General features: G+C 37.3%; 3 protein-coding genes and 1 long non-coding RNA gene across 25 annotated transcripts in view; 3 read left to right on the forward strand and 1 right to left on the reverse strand.

The window, feature by feature from the left end:
• The window catches only part of rassf8a (Ras association domain family member 8a), a 46,856-nt gene extending 43,177 nt beyond the window's left edge, over positions 1-3,679 (forward strand). For 2 of the 8 annotated variants that reach the window (XR_015526649.1, XR_015526652.1), the window contains exons 5-7: positions 660-1,132; positions 2,547-2,691; positions 2,840-3,679. Coding sequence is in view for 2 of the 8 variants with exons in the window: in XM_087312494.1 (XP_087168620.1) it covers positions 660-781 (122 nt within the window). In the remaining 6 variants the exon portion in view is untranslated. Of the gene's footprint in view, positions 1-659 lie in introns of all 8 variants that reach the window. The other 6 variants (XR_015526647.1, XR_015526650.1, XR_015526648.1 and 3 more) reach the window with 3 other exon arrangements.
• On the reverse strand, positions 3,521-9,473 carry LOC560627 (cytosolic 5'-nucleotidase 1A). Of its 3 annotated transcripts, none has more exons than XM_087312496.1 (7): positions 9,433-9,473; positions 9,257-9,300; positions 9,048-9,158; positions 8,835-8,967; positions 6,619-6,741; positions 6,367-6,530; positions 3,521-4,128 (listed from the first exon to the last, which is right to left on the reverse strand). In XM_087312496.1, the coding sequence occupies exons 2-7, from the start codon at positions 9,269-9,271 to the stop codon at positions 3,856-3,858; spliced, it is 819 nt and encodes a 272-aa protein (XP_087168622.1). In that variant the 5' UTR covers positions 9,272-9,300; positions 9,433-9,473; the 3' UTR covers positions 3,521-3,855. The 3 variants fall into 3 exon arrangements, with proteins under 3 accessions (XP_087168622.1, XP_087168623.1, XP_087168624.1); XM_087312498.1 differs by having other exon boundaries at positions 3,715-4,128; positions 6,459-6,530; XM_087312497.1 differs by having other exon boundaries at positions 9,257-9,473.
• A 58-nt stretch (positions 9,474-9,531) lies between these two features.
• LOC147837884 (uncharacterized) lies at positions 9,532-11,226 on the forward strand. The gene is made up of 2 exons (XR_015526656.1): positions 9,532-9,716; positions 10,829-11,226. It is a non-coding gene; the product is annotated as an uncharacterized LOC147837884 (long non-coding RNA).
• A 4,781-nt stretch (positions 11,227-16,007) lies between these two features.
• syt8 (synaptotagmin VIII) overlaps positions 16,008-19,737 on the forward strand; it is a 21,049-nt gene continuing 17,319 nt past the window's right edge. For 8 of the 13 annotated variants that reach the window (XR_015525502.1, XR_015525505.1, XR_015525506.1 and 5 more), the window contains exon 1: positions 16,024-16,162. The gene's annotated coding sequence lies outside the window, so the exon portion shown is untranslated. 13 annotated transcript variants of the gene reach the window in all.

Below are 19,737 nucleotides of genomic sequence, written 5' to 3' on the forward strand. Positions count from 1 at the left end.
ACGGATAGTTATGCTAAAGTGTTAGCATTTTATCTTCTGGAAAAGGTCTTATTTGTTTTATTTCGGCTAGAATAAAAGCAGTTTTTAACTTTTTGAACACTATTTTAGGGTCAAAATTTTCCGCCCCTTTAAACTATTTTTTTTTCTCGATAATCTACAGAACAAACCATCATTATACAATAACTTGCCTAACTACCCTAACCTGTCTAGTTATCCTACAATTAACCTAGTTAAGCCTTTAAATGTCACTTTAAGCTGTATTGAAGTGTCTTGAAAAATATGTACTCAAATATTATTTACTGCCATCATGGCAAAAACAAAAACCAGTTATTGGAAATGAGTTATTAAAACTATTATGTTTAGAAATGTGTTAAAAAAAATGTTCTCTCCGTTAAACAGAAATTGGGGAAAAAATAAACAAGCGGTCTAATAATTTAGGGGGGCTATTAATAATTCTGACTTCAACTGTTTATATATATATATATATATATATATATATATATATAAATATATATATATATATATATATATATATATATATATATATATATATATATATATATATATAAATAAATATATATATAATTTTTTTTTAATGAGCCAGTTCTTGAAATCTTTACTAAGGTACTTATTTTCGTTGTTCTCTTTCATTTCCTCAGACTTTGCTGCATTAACCGGCTCATTGAAACGACCAAGTTTATCTCATCCGGTGGTTGGCAGCATCCGCGGACTCCACAGTCCAATCTCTGCTGGTCTGAATCCTGAGGGTATCTACGTTTGAGGACCGCAAATAACTTCAATAGAAGATTTCAAAACCTCTCCATATGTTGTTGGATGAATTTATTATTATCATATACTACTTTAAAGCCGATAACGATCTTCAGTGGTTTCGTGAACACAACCGTACAGTCCATGATAAGACTTGATCTAGATCACTAAGAGCTGCGTACCATTTAAATGACAAAAGGTATGCTGATTTTCACATCTATAGTATTATTGTCTACTTGTTCCTTAAAAACGCATTAATGAAGGATGATTTGAAGAGTTCAAATGCAAAAACCTCTAAATGCCGTCTGATATTTTCTACTAAAATGAGCATTTTTTTATTTTTTTTGCCTCCTTATTGTTAAAGGTGCAGTAGGTGTTTGTCTTCAGAAGCATTTGTTGTTGTGCTGGTTGAAAGTCTCTTCGCATTCCAATAGTAATGATCTAAATGTATTTGTATGTATTTTTATATTTTGGGTAAAGCCTGATTTATACTTCTGCGTCAAGTAACCGGCGTAACCCATGGCGCATGCAACGTGCGTAGCTGTGTATTTATACTTCTGCGCGCTGTCTCTGTTGGTCTGCATTAACACTTCCGAAACTCTAGTTGGCAGTGAGGTGTAAATGTTCCTCTGTGTCGAGTTTCTTCGCTGCTTTTTTGCTTTTCCTGAACACTTCCAGGATGTACAAGTGGCTCAAACTCGCTCATTTTGAGGCAGGAACCGGCAGACGTGCAACAACTTTAACTATGAGGTAAACACAAAACAAAGCTTTCCATCCGGAGCTCCTTCGCGGGACTCCACACTTGTAAACAATCGCTACATTGGGATCGCGCCATTCGCGCGGCTCTTGGTCCCGCCCAGACTCGTCAGCGCTACCAAGCCGACCAATCATAGAGCTTGCGCTACGCGTTGCGACGTGTAGTTACATTTTTTTGAGAGGTGCACGTCAGTGACGTCGACGGCCATGGCGAAAGGCTATGCGTCAGCGCCGAAGCATACATCGTTGTTTGACGCAGAAGTATAAATCAGCCTTAAGGCATAAAACCAAAAATGTTCATCCAATTGAGTCAGGCCGACATCTCTCATTATTCAGATAAGTAGCTCAAACTGTCTGTCAGCAAATGCAGATTTGAACAACTGCGCAGCCGTTTGTACGCAGCTCCGCCGACCGCCGTTTGTGCATAGACGTGCTGCGCGTTTACGAGAGAAAGAGATCGGTAAAAACCTGCTGAATCAAAACTTTAAAAACCTGAATCAATATTGGAGTTACCTTTGCACGCTGGAGATAGGAGGACACCATGGCTGAAGAATTTCTCTTAGACAGGTAATGTTCTGTTTTAAAACTATTTTAGCTTCACGCAAAGCTGATGTAACGTTAGATGTTGTTATTACAAAAGAGTTATATCTACACATAAGTGTTGTTCAAACACTAAAATCTTCCTGTGAAAGATTAATAAGACTATTTTCAGTTTCATAACAGCATCGATAATGTAGATTTTAATTAGTTTAACAACAAAACACAAGTAAACACCGCTATTCCGCCTAGTCTCTCCCTATATTGTTTACCATGCAACTCTAAATATTCCCTCTGATATAGCATGTCAGTTTTGCTTGCACGCCGCCGGACAAGCACTAGTCGCTTTTAACGCATGAGAGACGGTTCTTTTGCTGTGCTCGTGTTTAAGGAGGCGTGGCTCTAGACGGCAGGGGAGGGACTGTGATTCCGAGATTTATGCCAAGCTGTTAGCATTGTGGAAGATCACCTACTGCACCTTTCAGCTATTTTACTTTAAAGGCAATGAAAAGACCTTATTTGTCACTATAAAAGTAAAATTACACAGCCTACACATAAGTCGGAGAAAAATGCTAATTTTAGAGGAAAACAAGCGGTATTTCGAGGTTTTTGCATCTAAACCAGGCATGGGCAAACTTGATCCTTGAGGGCCGGTGTCCCTGAAGAGTTTTGTTCCAACACTAGTCAAACACACCTGAACATGCTAATCAGTGTCTTTAAGATCACAAGAAATCTATAAGCAGGTGTGTTTGATTAGGGTTGGCGCTAAACTGTGCAGGACACCGGCCCTCCAGGACCGAGTTTGCCCACCCCTGATCTAAACTCTTCATTTGGAACCGTACATTTATTTTTATATTCTTATTTTAGCCTCTGAAACAGTTTTATATTATTGTTTAACTTCCACATGCTGCGTTTACCATTAGCAGAGATCAAACCTGTGATATTTCCAATTTACTTTTAAATACTGTGGTGTGTTTTTTCAATCTATATGATTGTTTTCTATGCTGAGCCAAAGACAATCACCTATTTTAGTTGCAATATTTTTACCGCATGACTGCTATTGCTGTTATCGTTATAGTATGCATATAATGTTAATGCTTTGAACAAATACACAAGTATTATTGCTTCAAAATGTGCTCGTTTTAACTCCTAAAAAGACGATAAAAAGTAATTATCACCCACCCACTTGCTTCAAAAGTAGAACAAAAATAGAAGACGCCTTTTTGCGGAGGTGCCGAGACAGAAAATTGGGAGAAATCATTTAGATGAACTATCTTTGTAATAATATCATACATTTGTTTTGGATAATTAATATTAGTGCCTTATTACAATTCATCAAAAGCCATTTAGGCTCAACCCTATTGCTGGGGCAAGCATGCTAACTCTGTGAATTAGGGTTCAGTGTATATATTCTAATGATCTGAATGTTTTTATGCGGAGAATTCGCTCATACAGTATGTTGTCTTGTACTCGTTGCATTTATTTCCAGTAGCTTTTAGGAGTATTTCAACTTGTTTTTAAATTGTTTAATACAATATATGTAGTTTTCTGACTGTCAACAATGTAACTTTAATTTTTGTAAACATAAAAAGCATCATATAAACCCTTAAAACCTCTACATACAGTTCTGTGAATCATTATTAAACCCAAAGCAACCCGTAAGAACGCTTTTTAATTTACAACAAGAACATTTTGATTAGCGAACACAAAAGAAATCAAGTCTACCGTCAATAAAATAGAATTGGCACCTGGTTAATTAAGAAAAGTTAAGCCACATTTGTGCGTCCTGCCTAGTTAGGACAGGGCGGCCAAGTCCCTCATGTTGTGAAAGCCACCATCCCACAGTATGTGGGGGTTAACTATGGACAGTATGGGGTGAGCTGGAGCTCCAGCCAGACAAAACGCCTCGTCCACATCCAAGCCCCATTCCCGCAGAGTTTTCAGGGCAGAAGCACAGACATTTCGAGAGCCCCAAGTAGTTAAGACACAGATGCAGATGGGGCTGTTCTCCGGGCCAAATCTCCTCCTCATCTGACCAATAAGAACAGCAAACTCCTTCACGCAGATCTGGTAACATATAAGGCATGTTAAAGGGATTGTTCACCCAAATTGGAAAATTTTGTCTATTTTTTTCACCCTCATGACATTCCACCCCTCCGAGACTTTCATTCATTTTCACAATACAAATTAAAATTATTCTTCTTTTTTTATAGCTTAGTCCCTTTACTAATCAGGGGTCGCCACGGCAGAATGAACCGCTAACTTATCCAGCTTACGTTTTACACAGCAGATGGCCTTCCAGCTGCAACCCAGTACTGGGAAACACCCATACACTACGGCCAATTTAGTTTACCAATTCTCCTACACCGCATGTCTTTGGACTGTGGGAGAAACCCGAGCAACAGGAGGTATCCCATCGCCAACATGAGGAGAACATGCAAACTCCCCACAGAAATGAAAACTGACGCAGCTAACGCTCGAACCAGCGACCTTCTTGCTGTAAGTGCTACCCACTGAGCCATTTAAAATACTTTGGGTGAAATTTGAGAGCTCCCTCATCCTCCATAGACCGCAATGGTCCAAGCAAAAGCAAAGTATACGTCAGCAGCACGACAGATCTACATGCATAAAGTGCACACAGTGCTCTCAACAATGCAACTGACAATGAGAAAACACTATTGATTAAAGTTTATATTTTTGTTTTACATATGCACAAAGTATTTCCATAGCTTGATAACATTCTAATTGAATTTGAAGACATGATGATCTGTTTCGAGGATGTTTTTTTTTTGTTAATTTTCTGGACTTTGAACAAATCTTGCTGTCTATGGAAAATTAGAGAGCTCCTAGATTTCATCTAAAATATCCTGAAGGGTCATGAAACACCAAAACACATTTTCTTTTAGATGTTGACAATAATTTAAATGTCCCACGCTGCTAAAAACACTATTAGGACACAGATATTTCACTAAAAAGTGAAAATTGGTGGTTTTTTCGTTATTTCGAGCAAATTCGTTCTTCACAATAAAAGTGCTGATTAGTCCAAACAAAGTATTTCACATGATATTAATGACCAAAACACAAAGAAGTCACGTTGTACCAGCAGGTACAGACATCCAATCTCTTCGCTGGAATTTACACAAGGCCGTGACGCAGCTTTAAAATTTCTTTTCAAACCTAAAGAACGAATTTGCTTGAAATAACACAAAAACAACCAATTTTCACTTTTTTTGTGCTATATGTGTCCTAATGGTGTTTTTAGCAGCACATATATGACTGTCAACAGCTCAAAAATTGTGTTTTGTGTTTAATAATAAATAATAAAATTTTAATTAAATAATAATTTAATTTTTAATTAAATAATAAAAAAATAATAATACATTTTATTTTAAGGCACCTTTCTGGCAACTCAAGGACACCGTACAATCAACAAAAGCAATAAAACAACAAGAGAAATATTAAAATATACACATCAATAGTGCAAATACAATTAAGTATTAAAAGCCATCTTAAATAAGTAGGTTTTGAGTCTTGATTTGAATAGTGTGAGGGAGTCAATGTTTCTGATGGCGGGTGGTAGTGAGTTCCAAAGCCGTGGAGCACGGCCAAATGCTTTGTTGCCCATAGACGAAAGACAAACAGAGGCAACAGACAAGTGGAGGGAGGAAGAAAATCGCAGAATGCGAGAAGGAACAGAAATGTGGATGAGCGCAGACAAAAATAAGGGGCGAGATTGTGGATGGCTTTGAATGTTAACTTCAAGATTTTAAAGTCAATTCGAAAATGAACAGGTAACCAATGAAGCTGCTGCAGGACAGGGGTGATGTGATGAGAAGAAGGGGTTCTGGTGATGGTACGAGCACCTGAGTTCTGGACCAACTGAAGTTTACGGAGGGATTTATGAGCGAGACCAAAGAGAAGAGAGTTGCAGTAATCTAAACGAGATGTGACAAGGCTATGGACGAGAACAGCAGTGGCATGAGGGGTAAGAGAAGAGCGGAGACGGTTAATCTTGCAAAGGTGGAACTAAGCAAGACCAGGTGATGTTATTAATGTGAGAATCAAAACGTAGGGTGCTGTCAAAGATGACACCCAGACTCTTAACCTGTTTAGAGGGATAAATGGAACAGTCGTCAATTGAGAGAGAGAAGCCCAATTAACGTGTATTCTGAAGATGAACGAAGGTTTCAGAGTAATTAATAACAGAATCTTACATCTAAAAGTGAAATAACAGTAATATGGTTAACCATGTGACCAAAATAATTCGATAATTAGTTTTAGAAATACAAATAATAAATCATGTACCTTTGCTGCTTTGACAGTTTCAATTTGCTTCTCACTAAGTTCAAATTCCAAATAACTCTCGAGTGAATCCTCGGAGAAACCGAGAACATCACCTGAAAAAATCACTTTTAGCTGCTTGAGGACGCGATGATCAGCCTGATCGTACAGCAGAGCGGCTGAAATCCCTGACGAAAACAAAATGAGCATACATTAATTTTTACAGCTAAATTATGCATCAAAACAATTTCCAAACATGATCATGAGGTGATCTACCTGAGTGCAGTGCTTCATGCACATCATCCCTGTCGGTAGAGAGGAACAGCTTGACTTTGTTCGACTGAAGGGTATTTTTGAGTTCTTCCTTTTTGCAAAAGTAAAATTTGCCTATTTCCAGATCTGATGACACAATAAAACAAAAAGATTACACAGCATTAAAAGAATAAGCAGATGCAACTACTAGAATCCAAATCTATTCACCAGCAACTTCAACTCCTTGTTTATGTAAATATCCAGTGAACCAATCACAAAGCAGCTACAAGTTCATATCATTGAATATAAAGAATGCAAGTATTTTCCATATTGTCCATAAAGAGAGCTTCGAGCTGGGAGTTTGGCTTTAACTCACTACTCCCTCCTGTCCTTAACTGGGATAGGAATTATAGAGGGAGTCATTTGGGGATGGAGGAGGGATACTGTAAATCTGTTGTGGAACAGAGGTAAATCAAGTGTGAATGTGTCTAAGATGAAAAGACCTGAAGCACTGAAGGATGTGTGCTCTCAGTAGCTATGTTTCCATCCAAAAATGCGGATGAACTTTATGCGCAAAACTGCATTATCGCATAAAAAACATGCGAATTAAGCAGCGTTTCCATCCAGCGAGTCAAAGCGAACAAAATCGTCAGGCAATCCTGACACGCACATGGTGGCGTTTGAAGGTGTTAGACGCGGAGCACATCCCTGCTGAAAAATCCAGCTTAAACCAGCCTAGACTGGTTGGCTGGTTGACCAGCCTGGTTTTAGAGGGGTTTTGGCCATTTACAGGCTGGTTTCCAGCCATTTCCAGCCTTGTCTTAGCTGGTCAGGCTGGATAATGACCAACCAAATCCAGCTAAAACCAGCTTGACCAGCCTGGTTTAAGCTGGATATAACTGGTTTAGGCTGTACTCCCAGCTTGACTAGGCTGGTCAAGCTGGTTTTAGCTGGTCATCTCCCAGCCTGACCAGCTAAGGCCAGGCTGGAAATGGCTGGAAACCAGCCTGGAAATGGCCAAAACCCCTCTAAAACTAGCCTGGAAGTCCAGCTAAAACCAGCCAACCAGCCTGGGCTGATTTAAGCTGGATTTTTCAGTAGGGACGCTATTGATTCTGGAGGTCATTAATAATATAATAATACTAACACTTAAACGATAAGGTGTTTTAGAATGGCCTAAACAACATTTTAGATGTTTTGCAATGTGCTCAGCCTGCTGGTTTGTCCATTTACACACATTTTCATCATCACATGATCTCTTATAACAAAATCATGTGACCTTTTTTAATACGCATACTGAAATTTGTGCGTGTAAGCGTTTCCATTGTAGTTTATGCGCATCTTATCAAATAAAAAGTTTTTCATGCGCACTGAGCAGTACTAGTAAGGTGTACCTAATAAAGTGGCCGTTGAGTGCATGTAGCTTGAGGGAGCTCACGGATTAGAGCAATGGTTCTCAAAGTGGGGGTCGGGACCCCCCGAGGGGTCGCGGGACAATGAAGGGGGGGTCGCCTGGTGGTTTCCAAAAATCTATTTATTTTTATTAAGCCATAAGAATTACCATATTTTATCCATAACCTACTGAAGAGAAAAAATAGTTGTTTATACCATATATAGTTACTATAGTAGCTTATAGTTACTACTTCTATTGGATTGCAACCCCTGGGGTAATTACATTGTATTAAAGACACAGCAATAGCGTCAGATGCAGCAGATTTCATAACACCTGGTTAAACTTTGTGGCCCATTTACAGCTCTCATACATTAAAAAAATTAAAAGAAGAATATACTTGGGTCCATCGGTGTGTGTGCGCCATTGCATGCAAGGTTTCTGTATTTATAACCGCCTCAGAGGATATTGGGGGTCGCAAGTCACTGGCATTGTCATTTTGGGGGTCGCGGCCTGAAAAGTTTGGGGACCCCTGGATTAGAGTATTGCTTGTATTTAGCACTAACTGAATTATTCAAATCAAATGTTGATTTTTTTCCCCCAATAAAATATCAAATAAATTAAAGTTAACATGGAATTACCCAAAATATATCAAACACTTCCATACGCATAAAATTAATCATTTGAGAAATGTAGAAAATTATCAAATGTTTGTTATGGGAAATAAGTGTTTTTGACCTTGGTTAGATGTAAACCTTTTGAAGGAAACCACCGTAGGAGCACCTTGTGAAGCAGTAAATTCATTTCAGTCCCTATTATGGATATAAAAGTGATCTTACTGAGAACTTACCATAATGCTTTACACTCTCTACTATCTTCATCTTGACGTCCTCTGAACACTCCTTCGCAATAAGGATCACTTCAAAAAGCAAAGACTCGTTCTTGTTCTGCTCCACAAGTCTCTCGTTCACTGTTTGCACAGCCTATTCACAGCAAACATTTCAAAAGCATCACAAAACTTAAGGATATATGGCAGAACCACATCTAACAGCTTTATTCCCACCTTAATAAACGTGAATGCTCTGCCTTTGGGGAGTTCTGTGTTCGTGGAGACTGAGTTCAAGTCGAACAGATCATCATGTTGCAGCGCAATCATGAGAGGACCTGCGTGATTCTGCATAATAAGACGTGATGCATTATGAGAGTTTCTGTTTTGATAACAAAGGGAGACTGCTGTAACTTTTAGTAAGTTTTTACGTGAACGTTAATTACCTTTTTATTTTCCATTCTCCTCAAAACATCTGCGAGTCATTTACCTGCATTAAAAGACGCGGAAGTGAACAAAACATTGCGACTGTAAGTTTAACAAAAACAAAACAAACATGCTCGTACATTAGCATGAAATGGACACTCTTAGCATATATAAGGTGTAGTTAAAATGTGAGTACCTAATTTATATGTTTTCAGCCTGCATCGCATCACGCTGTATGGGCTATATGCACGCATTACTTCCGCGTTTTGTCTAAGGCTGCGGTCCAGCTTCCGGTCTGGGTGATTTTAAGCGGAGGTGAACAGTATTATGGCAGAGTCGTCAATATTTACTCGCTGTTTGCGAGTAAATTATGGTCAACGATGTGCAAATGATTGTCCGGATGTGCTCTACAACACCGCAGAGCAAAGCTTGAGAAGGGTTTCAAGTTGTATGCATCTTCCTACCTGTGCAATTATGAAGGTAAGTTCAGCTAGCCTGAAGGCTAACTTTAGCGTTAATTCTCTTACGATCCGTCCATCTGCAGCTTTATCACGTAAGTAAAAATAATCATATGTGTACGTAATTCTGTCTCAAAGTTTCAGGTAAAAACAGGGCAGGAATAAGATCTCAGTGAGAGCTCATTACTACCGATAGATCTATGAAGAAATCGGAGTCTCCTCACCAGCTGAGAGTAGGACAGCATACATATGAAATTCTGTCCCATTCATACTTTTACTGTTCTAAAGTGACCACCACTGTTCAGTTCGGATAATTACAGAAACACAGATGCTGTCTTAGCTTGTAAGCATGATTATTGAGCAAGATATATTAGGAATAAAATAATACAATGCCGTTCCATCCACAACAGACAAATAGCACTGTGTCATTGTTGATATTTATTGCTGAAACAGTGGAGATGACAGATGCAGTGTAACAGTGTAGATAGCATGCTTTCTATTTAGTCTATAACATTGTAATTAAATGGGAGGGTGACCCAAAACAATAAGGTGTCATTAGTTAATTTCACATCAACAATTTGTCTATTTTAATATTTATTAGTTTTTTACATTAATGAACAAATGCTTATTCATTGTGCTTGTTAACTCACAATGTAATAGCTAATGTTAACAAGCATGACTTTGGATTTTTATTCATTAGTAAATTAGTTTAACAATGCTAACTATTAAATATTAAATAGTTATTTTAATAGTGAGCAAATACATTAATTAATGAAACCTTATTTGAAAGTGTGACTTAAGGGAGCTACTTTTAAATCATTTAAATTAATGATTTACTGTGTAGTTTAATCTGATGATATTGCTGCAGATGCCTTTAAAAAGAAGATATTTTGAAGAAAGCTGAAAACCTGTAACCATTGACTTCCATAGTATGAAAAAGAACTACTATGAATATCAGTGGTTGCAAGTTTCCAGCTTTCTTCAAAGTATTTTTGTTTGTGTTAAACATCAGAAAGAAACTCAAACAGGTTTGGAACAAGTGAAGGATGAGGAAATAGAATTTTCAGTTTTGAGTGAACTGCCTTTAATGACTCTCTTTAAAAACCTATTAATAGTCTTGTTTCTGTTTTCTAGGTAACATTATGAGATTCAGAGCTAGAAAATTTTATGTGTTACTCCATCCTGAAGCGAACATCCGTCAGAAGATCCATGCCATCATCTGCTAGTTAATAGCTCCTGCTCTTGTGTGGCTGAGAGTGGGATATGCAAACATGTGGTTGCTTTGCTTTACCAGACAGCCCATTACTCTGAAATGTGTAATGTGTGTTGTAACATGAACAATTGTTTGGAATGGATCAATTATGTGTTAAGTTCCATGAAACAGATGGGTGATTTATTTATTTATTTAATACGTATAAGCCCAAATACCTCTCTATGCACAAGTTACAGAAGAAGCACCTGATTCAAGAAAACAACTGATTCAATGTCATTTTTTCTGTTCATCTGAATAAAATATTTTTTTCAAAATGTTACATTTTTTTGACAATTTTTATTTCAAATTACATACAGTGAATTATATTTTATATGTACAGTGAATAAAATAAAGGTCTTTATTCTGAATTAAAAAATTGCACTTAGAAAGTAGCTTAAGAAATGTTTATGTATATTAATGTTCATTTTTTTTAACTTCAAAGGCAATGAAAATAAACTATTATTTGCCATAAAAGCTCCTTTCTTTAAATGTCTGCATCCGGTTGGCACTCGAGGCTCGATCAGTTTTCTAGACTGAAATTGTCAGCTACACTCTTGTTTTTTTCTGTTTCTGTAAAATTCTTACGTTAAATATCACCAACCCACCTCTTCTGCACGACTTTGTCTTTTGGAAACGTGTGGAAACTAAGGTAAGAGTTCAATTTTTGACGCTGTGCATTGCTGAACACAGCAGTGGTATCTACAAGTACTGTTCTCAGGTCTTTGAAATGACACTTTTAAACGTTTAGATGTCATATTTATGTAGCTGACATAAACATATATAAGTGGGCTATAATGGCATAAAACATTAAGACAACTGTCCAAAACATTACTCGTTTTTATCAGTAGCGCTCCTGTTGTAGCACTGTACTGTACGATCGGCGGAAGTAGGCTCGGGGTCTTAAATTTTACCGGAAATGCGTCACGCGCCGCCGTGCATAGAGCCCATTGTAAACAAAGGAACTGTCGGTCACTCAGTCTCAATGTAATCCACCGCCACCTTGCGCTGTGGAGCAGCATCCATCTATCTACAGTTGAAACCAGAAGTTTACACTATAAAAAGGCACATGACCATTAAAAAATTCAACAAAAATAGTCAGATGTTATTGTGACTAAACTTTTTTCTCTTTTCGGTAAGTTAGGAGGATCAAATTTGTTTCTGTTATGCTTAATAGTAGAATAATGAGAGAGATTTTTGAGAAAATTGTATAACTTTTCTTAAATGTCAAGTTTACATACAATAAGACTATGATGCCTCTGAAAAAGCTCAGATGATGGTGTCAAGGTTTTGGAAGTTTCTAATTGGCTAATTGACAACATTTGAGTTATTTGGAGGCACAACTGTTGAATAGTATTTAAGGAAAACCTCAAACAGGGCGAGGTAGTGGCGCAGTGGGTAGCACGTTCGCCTCACAGCAAGAAGGTCGCTGGGTCGAACCTCGGCTCAGTTGGCGTTTCTGTGTTTGCATGTTCTTCCTGCCTTCGCATGGGTTTCCTCTGGGTGCTCCGGTTTCCCCCACAGTTCAAAGACATGTGGTACAGGAGAATTGGGTATGCTAAATTGTCACAAGTGTATGAGAGTGTGTGTAAATGTGTGTGTGGATGTTTCCCAGAGATGGGTTGCGGCTGGAAGGACATCCGCTGTGTAAAAAAAAAACTTGCTGGATAAGTTGGCGGTTTATTCCGCTGTGGCGACTTAGGATTAATAAAGGGACTAAGGCGTCAAGAAAATGAATGAATGAATGAAAACCTCAAACACTTCCTTGTGTAACATGGGAAAATCAACCAGAATCAACAACAAAGCCAGATTACAATCTGCTAAATTACACTGGGGAAAAGATTAAAACCTGGAGACATGTCCTGTGGTCTGATGGAACTAAGATTGAACTGTTTGGCCATAATGACCAGTGTTTTTAGAGGACAAAGGGAAAAGCTTACAAGCCTATAGGAACACCATCCCAAATGTAAAGTATGGGGGGGCGGCAGCATCATGTTGTGGGGCTGTTTTGCTGCAGGAGGGACTGGTCCACTTCACAGCATAGACGGCATCATGAAGAAAGAACATCATGTAGAAATACTGAAGCAACATCTCAAGACATCAGCAGGGAAATTAAAACTTGGCCACAAATGGGTCTTCCAAACAAACCATGACCCCAAGCATAAGAGAGTATTTGCTTCAACAGGCCAGGAAGTTAATATATCTAGTAAGAGGTTGATTAGCTGGGTCAGGTGTGTTTGATTAGAGTTGAAGCTAAACTCTCCTGGACACCGGCCCTCCAGAACCGAGTTTGGACACCCCTGGTAGAGCCCTACACAATATGCTTCTAGGTTAGAGCAAACTCCCACTCCCTCCTAAAATTTACGACTCTTTTTTAAATTAATTAATTTATTTTCTCTTTTTTCCCCTTGCTGAAAAATCCAGCTTAAACCAGCCTAGGCTGGTTGGCTGGTTTTAGCTGGTCTTCCAGGCTGGTTTTAGAGGGGTTTTGGCCATTTCCAGGTTGTTTTCTAGGCATTTCCAGCCTGGTCTTAGCTGGTCATGCTGGGAGATGACCAGCTAAAACCAGCCAACCAGCCTAGGCTGGTTTAAGCTGGATTTTTTCAGCAGATTCATTTCTATTTAGAGATAATTTATTCATCAATGGGCTGCTAAAACCAGATGTTCGATTTGATCAGTGAGAACAGGGTGTCCGCGGGGTCTTTAAAAGTAATCAAAATTGATAAATCAATTTAGAGAAATTTATAAGGCACTTAAAAATTTTAAAACGTCTTAAATGCTATTTTTACAAGGTATTACATTTTGTGTCAGTATGCTAAAGTTTGCCTGAATTTAATCTTTGACTATTGGGAGGCTGTGTAGTTTATGAAATCAAACAAATTCTGCTAGATTTGACATCACGCTGCTTTTTTTTTATTGTTATTTTTTTATTAGAAAGTTTAACAAGAATACAAAAATCTACAGAAAAGGTACAAAACCAATAACAACAAAGGTAGAGAACAGAACAAAACAAAAATACAAACTAAAGAATATGCCAGGGGGAATATGAATTACATAAAGCACTTTAAATTTACCTTAAAGCAAGGTCACAGTGATGTTTACAAGATCACATACAATACAGTCATCTGGGTATTATAAAAAAGAGACAATATTGTAAGATTCACATAGTGTTACGGATTTTAAAGCTTTAACATTGCTGGAGGTAGAGATTGTATTTAAATAATATTTCAAATCTTTACAAAAAACAAGAAAAGGGGCTTTACAGACAAAAATTTGCATTTATGTATAAAAAAACGTTGCTAGTAAAATAAACAGATTTATTAGAAAATATTTATATTTAACTTTATCAACATGATAAAAACCAAATAAAACATCCTTGTATGACAAAGAAAAATTATATAAAAGAGAGACACATATAAATAAACTGAATTCTTTCCAAAAAAAATCTTAATATGGGCACATTCCCAAAAAAGGTGATCTACAGATTCATCTATTATTCTGCAAAAGGAACAAAGGGGATCCTTTTCAGGAAGCATTTTTTTTATGTAAACATTCACTGGATAAACTCTATGTAGCAATTTGAAGGAAACCTCTTTAACCTTATTTGTGATTAGAAATTTGTTGGGTAAAGACCACACAATCTTCCAAGGAATGTCATAAAATAAATTACTCCAGTGAAATATGACATGAGGAATAGAGGTTATTTCATTCTGAAAAAGATGCCGAATCTTTCTATTTCTGAGAGAGGGGTTAAGCGAGAATCAAATTTTTCCAATCACTGTTTCACAAGCATTAATTAATGAAGTAACAGGAAGAACAGAATGAAGAGAGTTTTTAAAAAGGGTAATATCACGCTGCTTTGTTTACTGCAGCAAACAAGGGAAACAGGGTCATTCCTGCTGTTGTAAAGGCGCCACCTGCTGGATGAACATTTTTATTCAGTATGTAAATACAGTTTTAGTTTAGGATTCGTTTCTTGCAATCAGTATTTAGTAAATATATTGCAGGTTAACATGTCGGCAATGTAACTGGTTGAAACCTGAGGTGATGATGAGGTCTTGAAATGTATGCAAAGAGTCTTAAAAAAAGATCTTAAAAGGTATTGAATTTCAATCTCTGATTCCTGTATAGAGAAACCCAAACAGTTTTTCTATTGAGTTTCTCAATTTGATCAAAATATTAACTGAACTTGACTTTTTTAAAATAAATATTAGGAAATGAAAATACAACCTCATTATTTTCTTAGCATATTTTATTTTGGTCCCACTTTATATTAAGTGTCCCTAACTACTATGTACTTACATCAAAAAAAATAAATACGATGTACTTACTGTGTTTATAATGTATTTGAGAACACTTGTGGTGCTTTTGAGTTGGGATAGAGGTTGGGTTATTGACAGATTTGGTAGCATGGGTAGGTTTAAGGGTGGGTTAAGGGGTAAGGGATGGTCAACAGTGTATTTACAAATGTAATTACAAAAGTTAATTACAGATGTAATTACATACATGTATTTAATCAAGCATAAGTACACAGTAAATACATGTATTTGCACAATAAGTACATTGTAACAAACTATTAGTTCCTATGTAAGTACATATTAGTTAAGGCCACTTAATATAAAGTGGGACCTTTATTTTTTCTAAATGACTACATAAAGATTTAAATAAACTACTGCAGTTGAAAATTATAAATAAATACTTCAGGTTGATTTGAGCCAGTGTCAGGTTACTGTTCATATTTAAACAGTAGCTGGTGTGGCAGGGCTGGTTTCTGCTGTCATATTTGTGTGTTTTCTCTGCTCATCACAGCAGATCAAGCACCATCAAAAAAGCAAGAAGGAAGCAGCTCGTGCCTTAAGTTCTGTCAGCACTTAAATGACTTTAAACATTCAGCTCTTCCTTAAAAATGAATTTGAGTATCTTGCATTTGATAGGGTTTTCTTTCTCTCATGCCTGTTTATCTTCATACAAGGTGTGCACCTAGTATTATGCAGGAATATGCAGAGGCAGTTTTGTGTATTATTGAGGTGTGGCAGGTGTCTAACATTTCTTTCCATACCGAAAGAACACTTTGAGAAGAGCTGCCTATGAGTGACCTGGTCTTATTGTCAAATTACTTTTGGATTCCAGCACAAGACAATGACTGAATTGTTCAATGCCGCAGAAGTGGACAAGAAGGCCTGACAGGAGAACTGGAACACAGAGTGGAGAGTGAAAAGGCAAGTTCAGTTATAATAGACGTCCTTCTTCTTTCTAGAACTGTTTTATCTGGGTCAATCAACACGGATTGTGTGTTGAGTATGGGCAAATCTCCAAAAGTAATGTACCTTTTTTAAGTTGTGAAAGTGAGTCCTCTACTTAAAGGTGCTTAAATCAAGATTCTGCCATTGTTTACGCATCTTCTTCTGCTTGTCCCAAATCTGCTCGAGTTTCTTCTGTTGAACATATAGGATGATATACTGAAGAATGCTTTAGAAAACAACTGCAGTTGACTTCCATAGAAAATTTTGCTCTCATACTATGCATGCCCATAGCTGTTTTGTTCAACAGTCTTCAGAATATCTTGTTTTGTGTTCAAGGGACTCTTAAATGTTTAAAATTACTTGAGTGCGGTGGTGGAAAGAGGACTGAAAAAACATACTTAAGTAAAAGTACTATTACTTGGGCAAACATGTAGTGCAAGTAGAGAAAAAGCATCTGTTGTAAATATTACTCAAAGTATGAATAAAAATTATCCTATTTTTAAAGTACTCAAGAGTAGTAAGTACTAAGTAGTGGGTATTACACTGTGAAAAGCTTTTACGTTTAAATGTAATTTGTGTGTGTAAATGTAAAATTCTGTAGTGCATTTAGTTATTGTTTAAGGACATTTCGGACATCTGTCATCGTATCACTTATAGTCTAAACAGTCTCTGAGTCATTGCGTGTGAAGGTTTTGGACAACTTTTTGGAAACTATTAATGCTTCCAAACAGTGTGCTGCATTTATAAATCACTCATGTCTTGAAGTTGATTTACTTTCTATGTGCGATTTAATTGGATAAGAATCACAGGACTGATTTTTGTAATCCCCATAGACAAGAACAAATAAAGTAGTGCCTGCTGGTTGAAGGAAAGTAGTTGGATAGAAGTACTAATACTGCACTAAAATGTACTCAAAGGAAAGTACACATTTAAAAAAAAATACTTAATAAATTACAATTCCTGAGAAAAAAAACTAGTCAATTATAGTAGTTTGAGTATTTGTACTGTTACTTTTCACCACTGGTGTAGTTGTAGTAAATTAAAACTGCTTCAGTTCAGTATGTAAATGTTACAGTTGAAGGTCAGTTCACTCTTTATGCACCAAATACTTTCTTATCAACTCTTCTGGAAAAACATGCACTGTAAAAAAAAAAAAACAATCCGTAATTTTATGGTTTATTTTTGGCAGCTGGGTTGCCGGAAAAAAAAAATTAAATGACAGAAATTAGTTTAAAATACTGTAAAATAACAGATATTAAATTACAGAAATGTACCTATATTTAAATCTCTGGTAAGTTTCTGTTATTTAATATTTGTTATTTTACAATAAATTTATGTAATTTAACGACCATTATTTTCAACAAAATCTCACAGCAATTCGTAACTTTTTGATTTAGTGGCTAATTCGTATGAATTCGTACAATCTAATTCATACAATTTAATACGACTTGCTCATCCCCCAGTGACGGTTGGGTTTAGCGGTGGGGTTAGGTGCCACGCCTCCTTTTTTAAATCGTACAATTTCGTACAACTGAACTCGTCCGAATTCATACGAATTAGCCACTAAACTGGCAAAACATAAAATACTTACGTTTTTTCGTGAGATCAGGCTGTTATTTTCCTTTTTTTTTTTCAACACCCTAGCTGCCGGAAATAAACCGTAAAATTAAGGATTTTTTTTTTACAGTCTGTGCAATCCTCGGTGTGCTTCACACAGATTTGACAAAACACCTGTTGGACACACTTTCTCCTTTCTGTATGCTCGGAGGGAGAAAAAAATAACTTACAGTTGACTTGTCATGCCAATTATATGCCACTACTGATGATTTAAAGTGCTTTTTAATCCTCACTTTGAATAAAAGCATCTGCTAAATGAGTACAGTGCATCTGGAAAGAATTGCACTTTCACTTTTTCCCTTTTTTTTTTTTTGCACTTTTTCACTTTTTCCACATTTTTTTTTTTGTTACAGCCTTATTCCAACATGAATTAAAATAATTTATTTCCTCAAAATTCTACACACGATCCCCCATAATGACAATGTTGAAAAAAAAGAGTTTTGAATTGCTGCAAATTTATTAAAAATAAAAAAGCTGAAAAATCATAAGTACAGCCTTTGCTTAATACTTCGTTGATGCACCTTTGGCAAATCTTTTTAAATATGATGCCACAAGCTTGGCACACCTGTCTTTGAGAATTTTTGCCCATTCCTCTTTGCAGTAACTTTTAAGCTCTAACAGGTTGGATGGGAAGCGATGGTGCACAGCCTTTTTCAGATCTCCCCAGAGATGTTCAATAGGATTTAGTTCTGGGCTCTGGCTGGGCCACTCAAGGACATTCACCGAGTTGTGAAGGCACTCCATTGATATTTTGGTGGTGTGCTTTGGGTCATTGTCCTGCTGGAAGATGAACCGTCGCCCCCGTCTGAGTTCAAGTGCACTCTGAAGCAGGTTTTCATTCAGGATGTCTCTGTACATTGCTGCATTCATCTTTCCCTCTATCCTGACTAGTCTTCCAGTTCCTGCTGCTGAAAAACATCCCCACAGCATGATGCTGCCACCACCATGCTTCACTGTAGGGATAATTTTAGCCTGGTAATAAGCGGTGCCTGGTTTTCTCCAAACGTAACACCGGTCATTCACTCCGAAGAGTTCAATTTTAATCTCATCAGACCAGAGAATTTAGTTTCTTTTGGTCTGAGAGTCCTTCAGATGCTTTTTGGCAAATTCCAGGCGGGGAGTGGCTTCCGTCCAGCCACTCTACCATACAGGCCTGATTGGTGGATTGCTGCACAGATGGCTGTCCTTAAGGATCTCCTCACTCCACAGAAGAACGCTGAAGCTCAGAGAGAGTGACGATCAGGTTATTGATCACCTCGCTGACTAAGGCCCTTCTCCCCCAATCCCTCAGCTTAGATGGCCGGGTATTGTGTGTGGAATTTTGAGGAAATAAATGAATTGGAATAAGGCTGTAACATAATGAAATGTGGAAAGAGTGAAGCACTATCAATACTTTCCAGATGCACTGTAAATGTAAATACCTTTTTATGTGTCTTTCTTATTCTTTCTCTATATTTCATTATCATGTAAATATTCTAAAGACATTATAGCCTTCGGTTCTACAATCCAAATACTGAACAGTAATAGAAATGTAAACAGGTTAAAGTTGGCGCCAATAGCCTAGTGGTTAGTGCGTCGACACATAGCACTAAGGTGCTCATGGCGACCCGAGTTCGATTCCCGGCTCGAGGTCCTTTGCCAATCCTTCCCCTATCTCTGCTACCCACACTTTCCTGTCTGTAAAATCTCCACTGTCCTTTTCCAATAAAGGTGAAAAGCCCTAAAATAATAATAATAACAAAAAAGAAATGATAAAAAAGAAAAGTGAACAGATTGATTACACTCTCTTGTTTGACCAAATGATTAAAGCCTCAGTGGTTATGACTTTTCATTAGTGTAGTATAATGCCTCTTTCCTGAGCCGATCCAACTTCGGCAGTGGGCAGTGACTTCCTTCCCGTCTCTGTGCTGGCATACATTCACACGCTTCAGAGA

The sequence above is a fragment of the Danio rerio genome, chromosome 25 (assembly GCF_052040795.2).
Source record: "Danio rerio strain M-AB ecotype USA chromosome 25, GRCz13ab, whole genome shotgun sequence".
In the NCBI taxonomy this organism is placed as follows: Eukaryota; Metazoa; Chordata; class Actinopteri; order Cypriniformes; family Danionidae; genus Danio; species Danio rerio.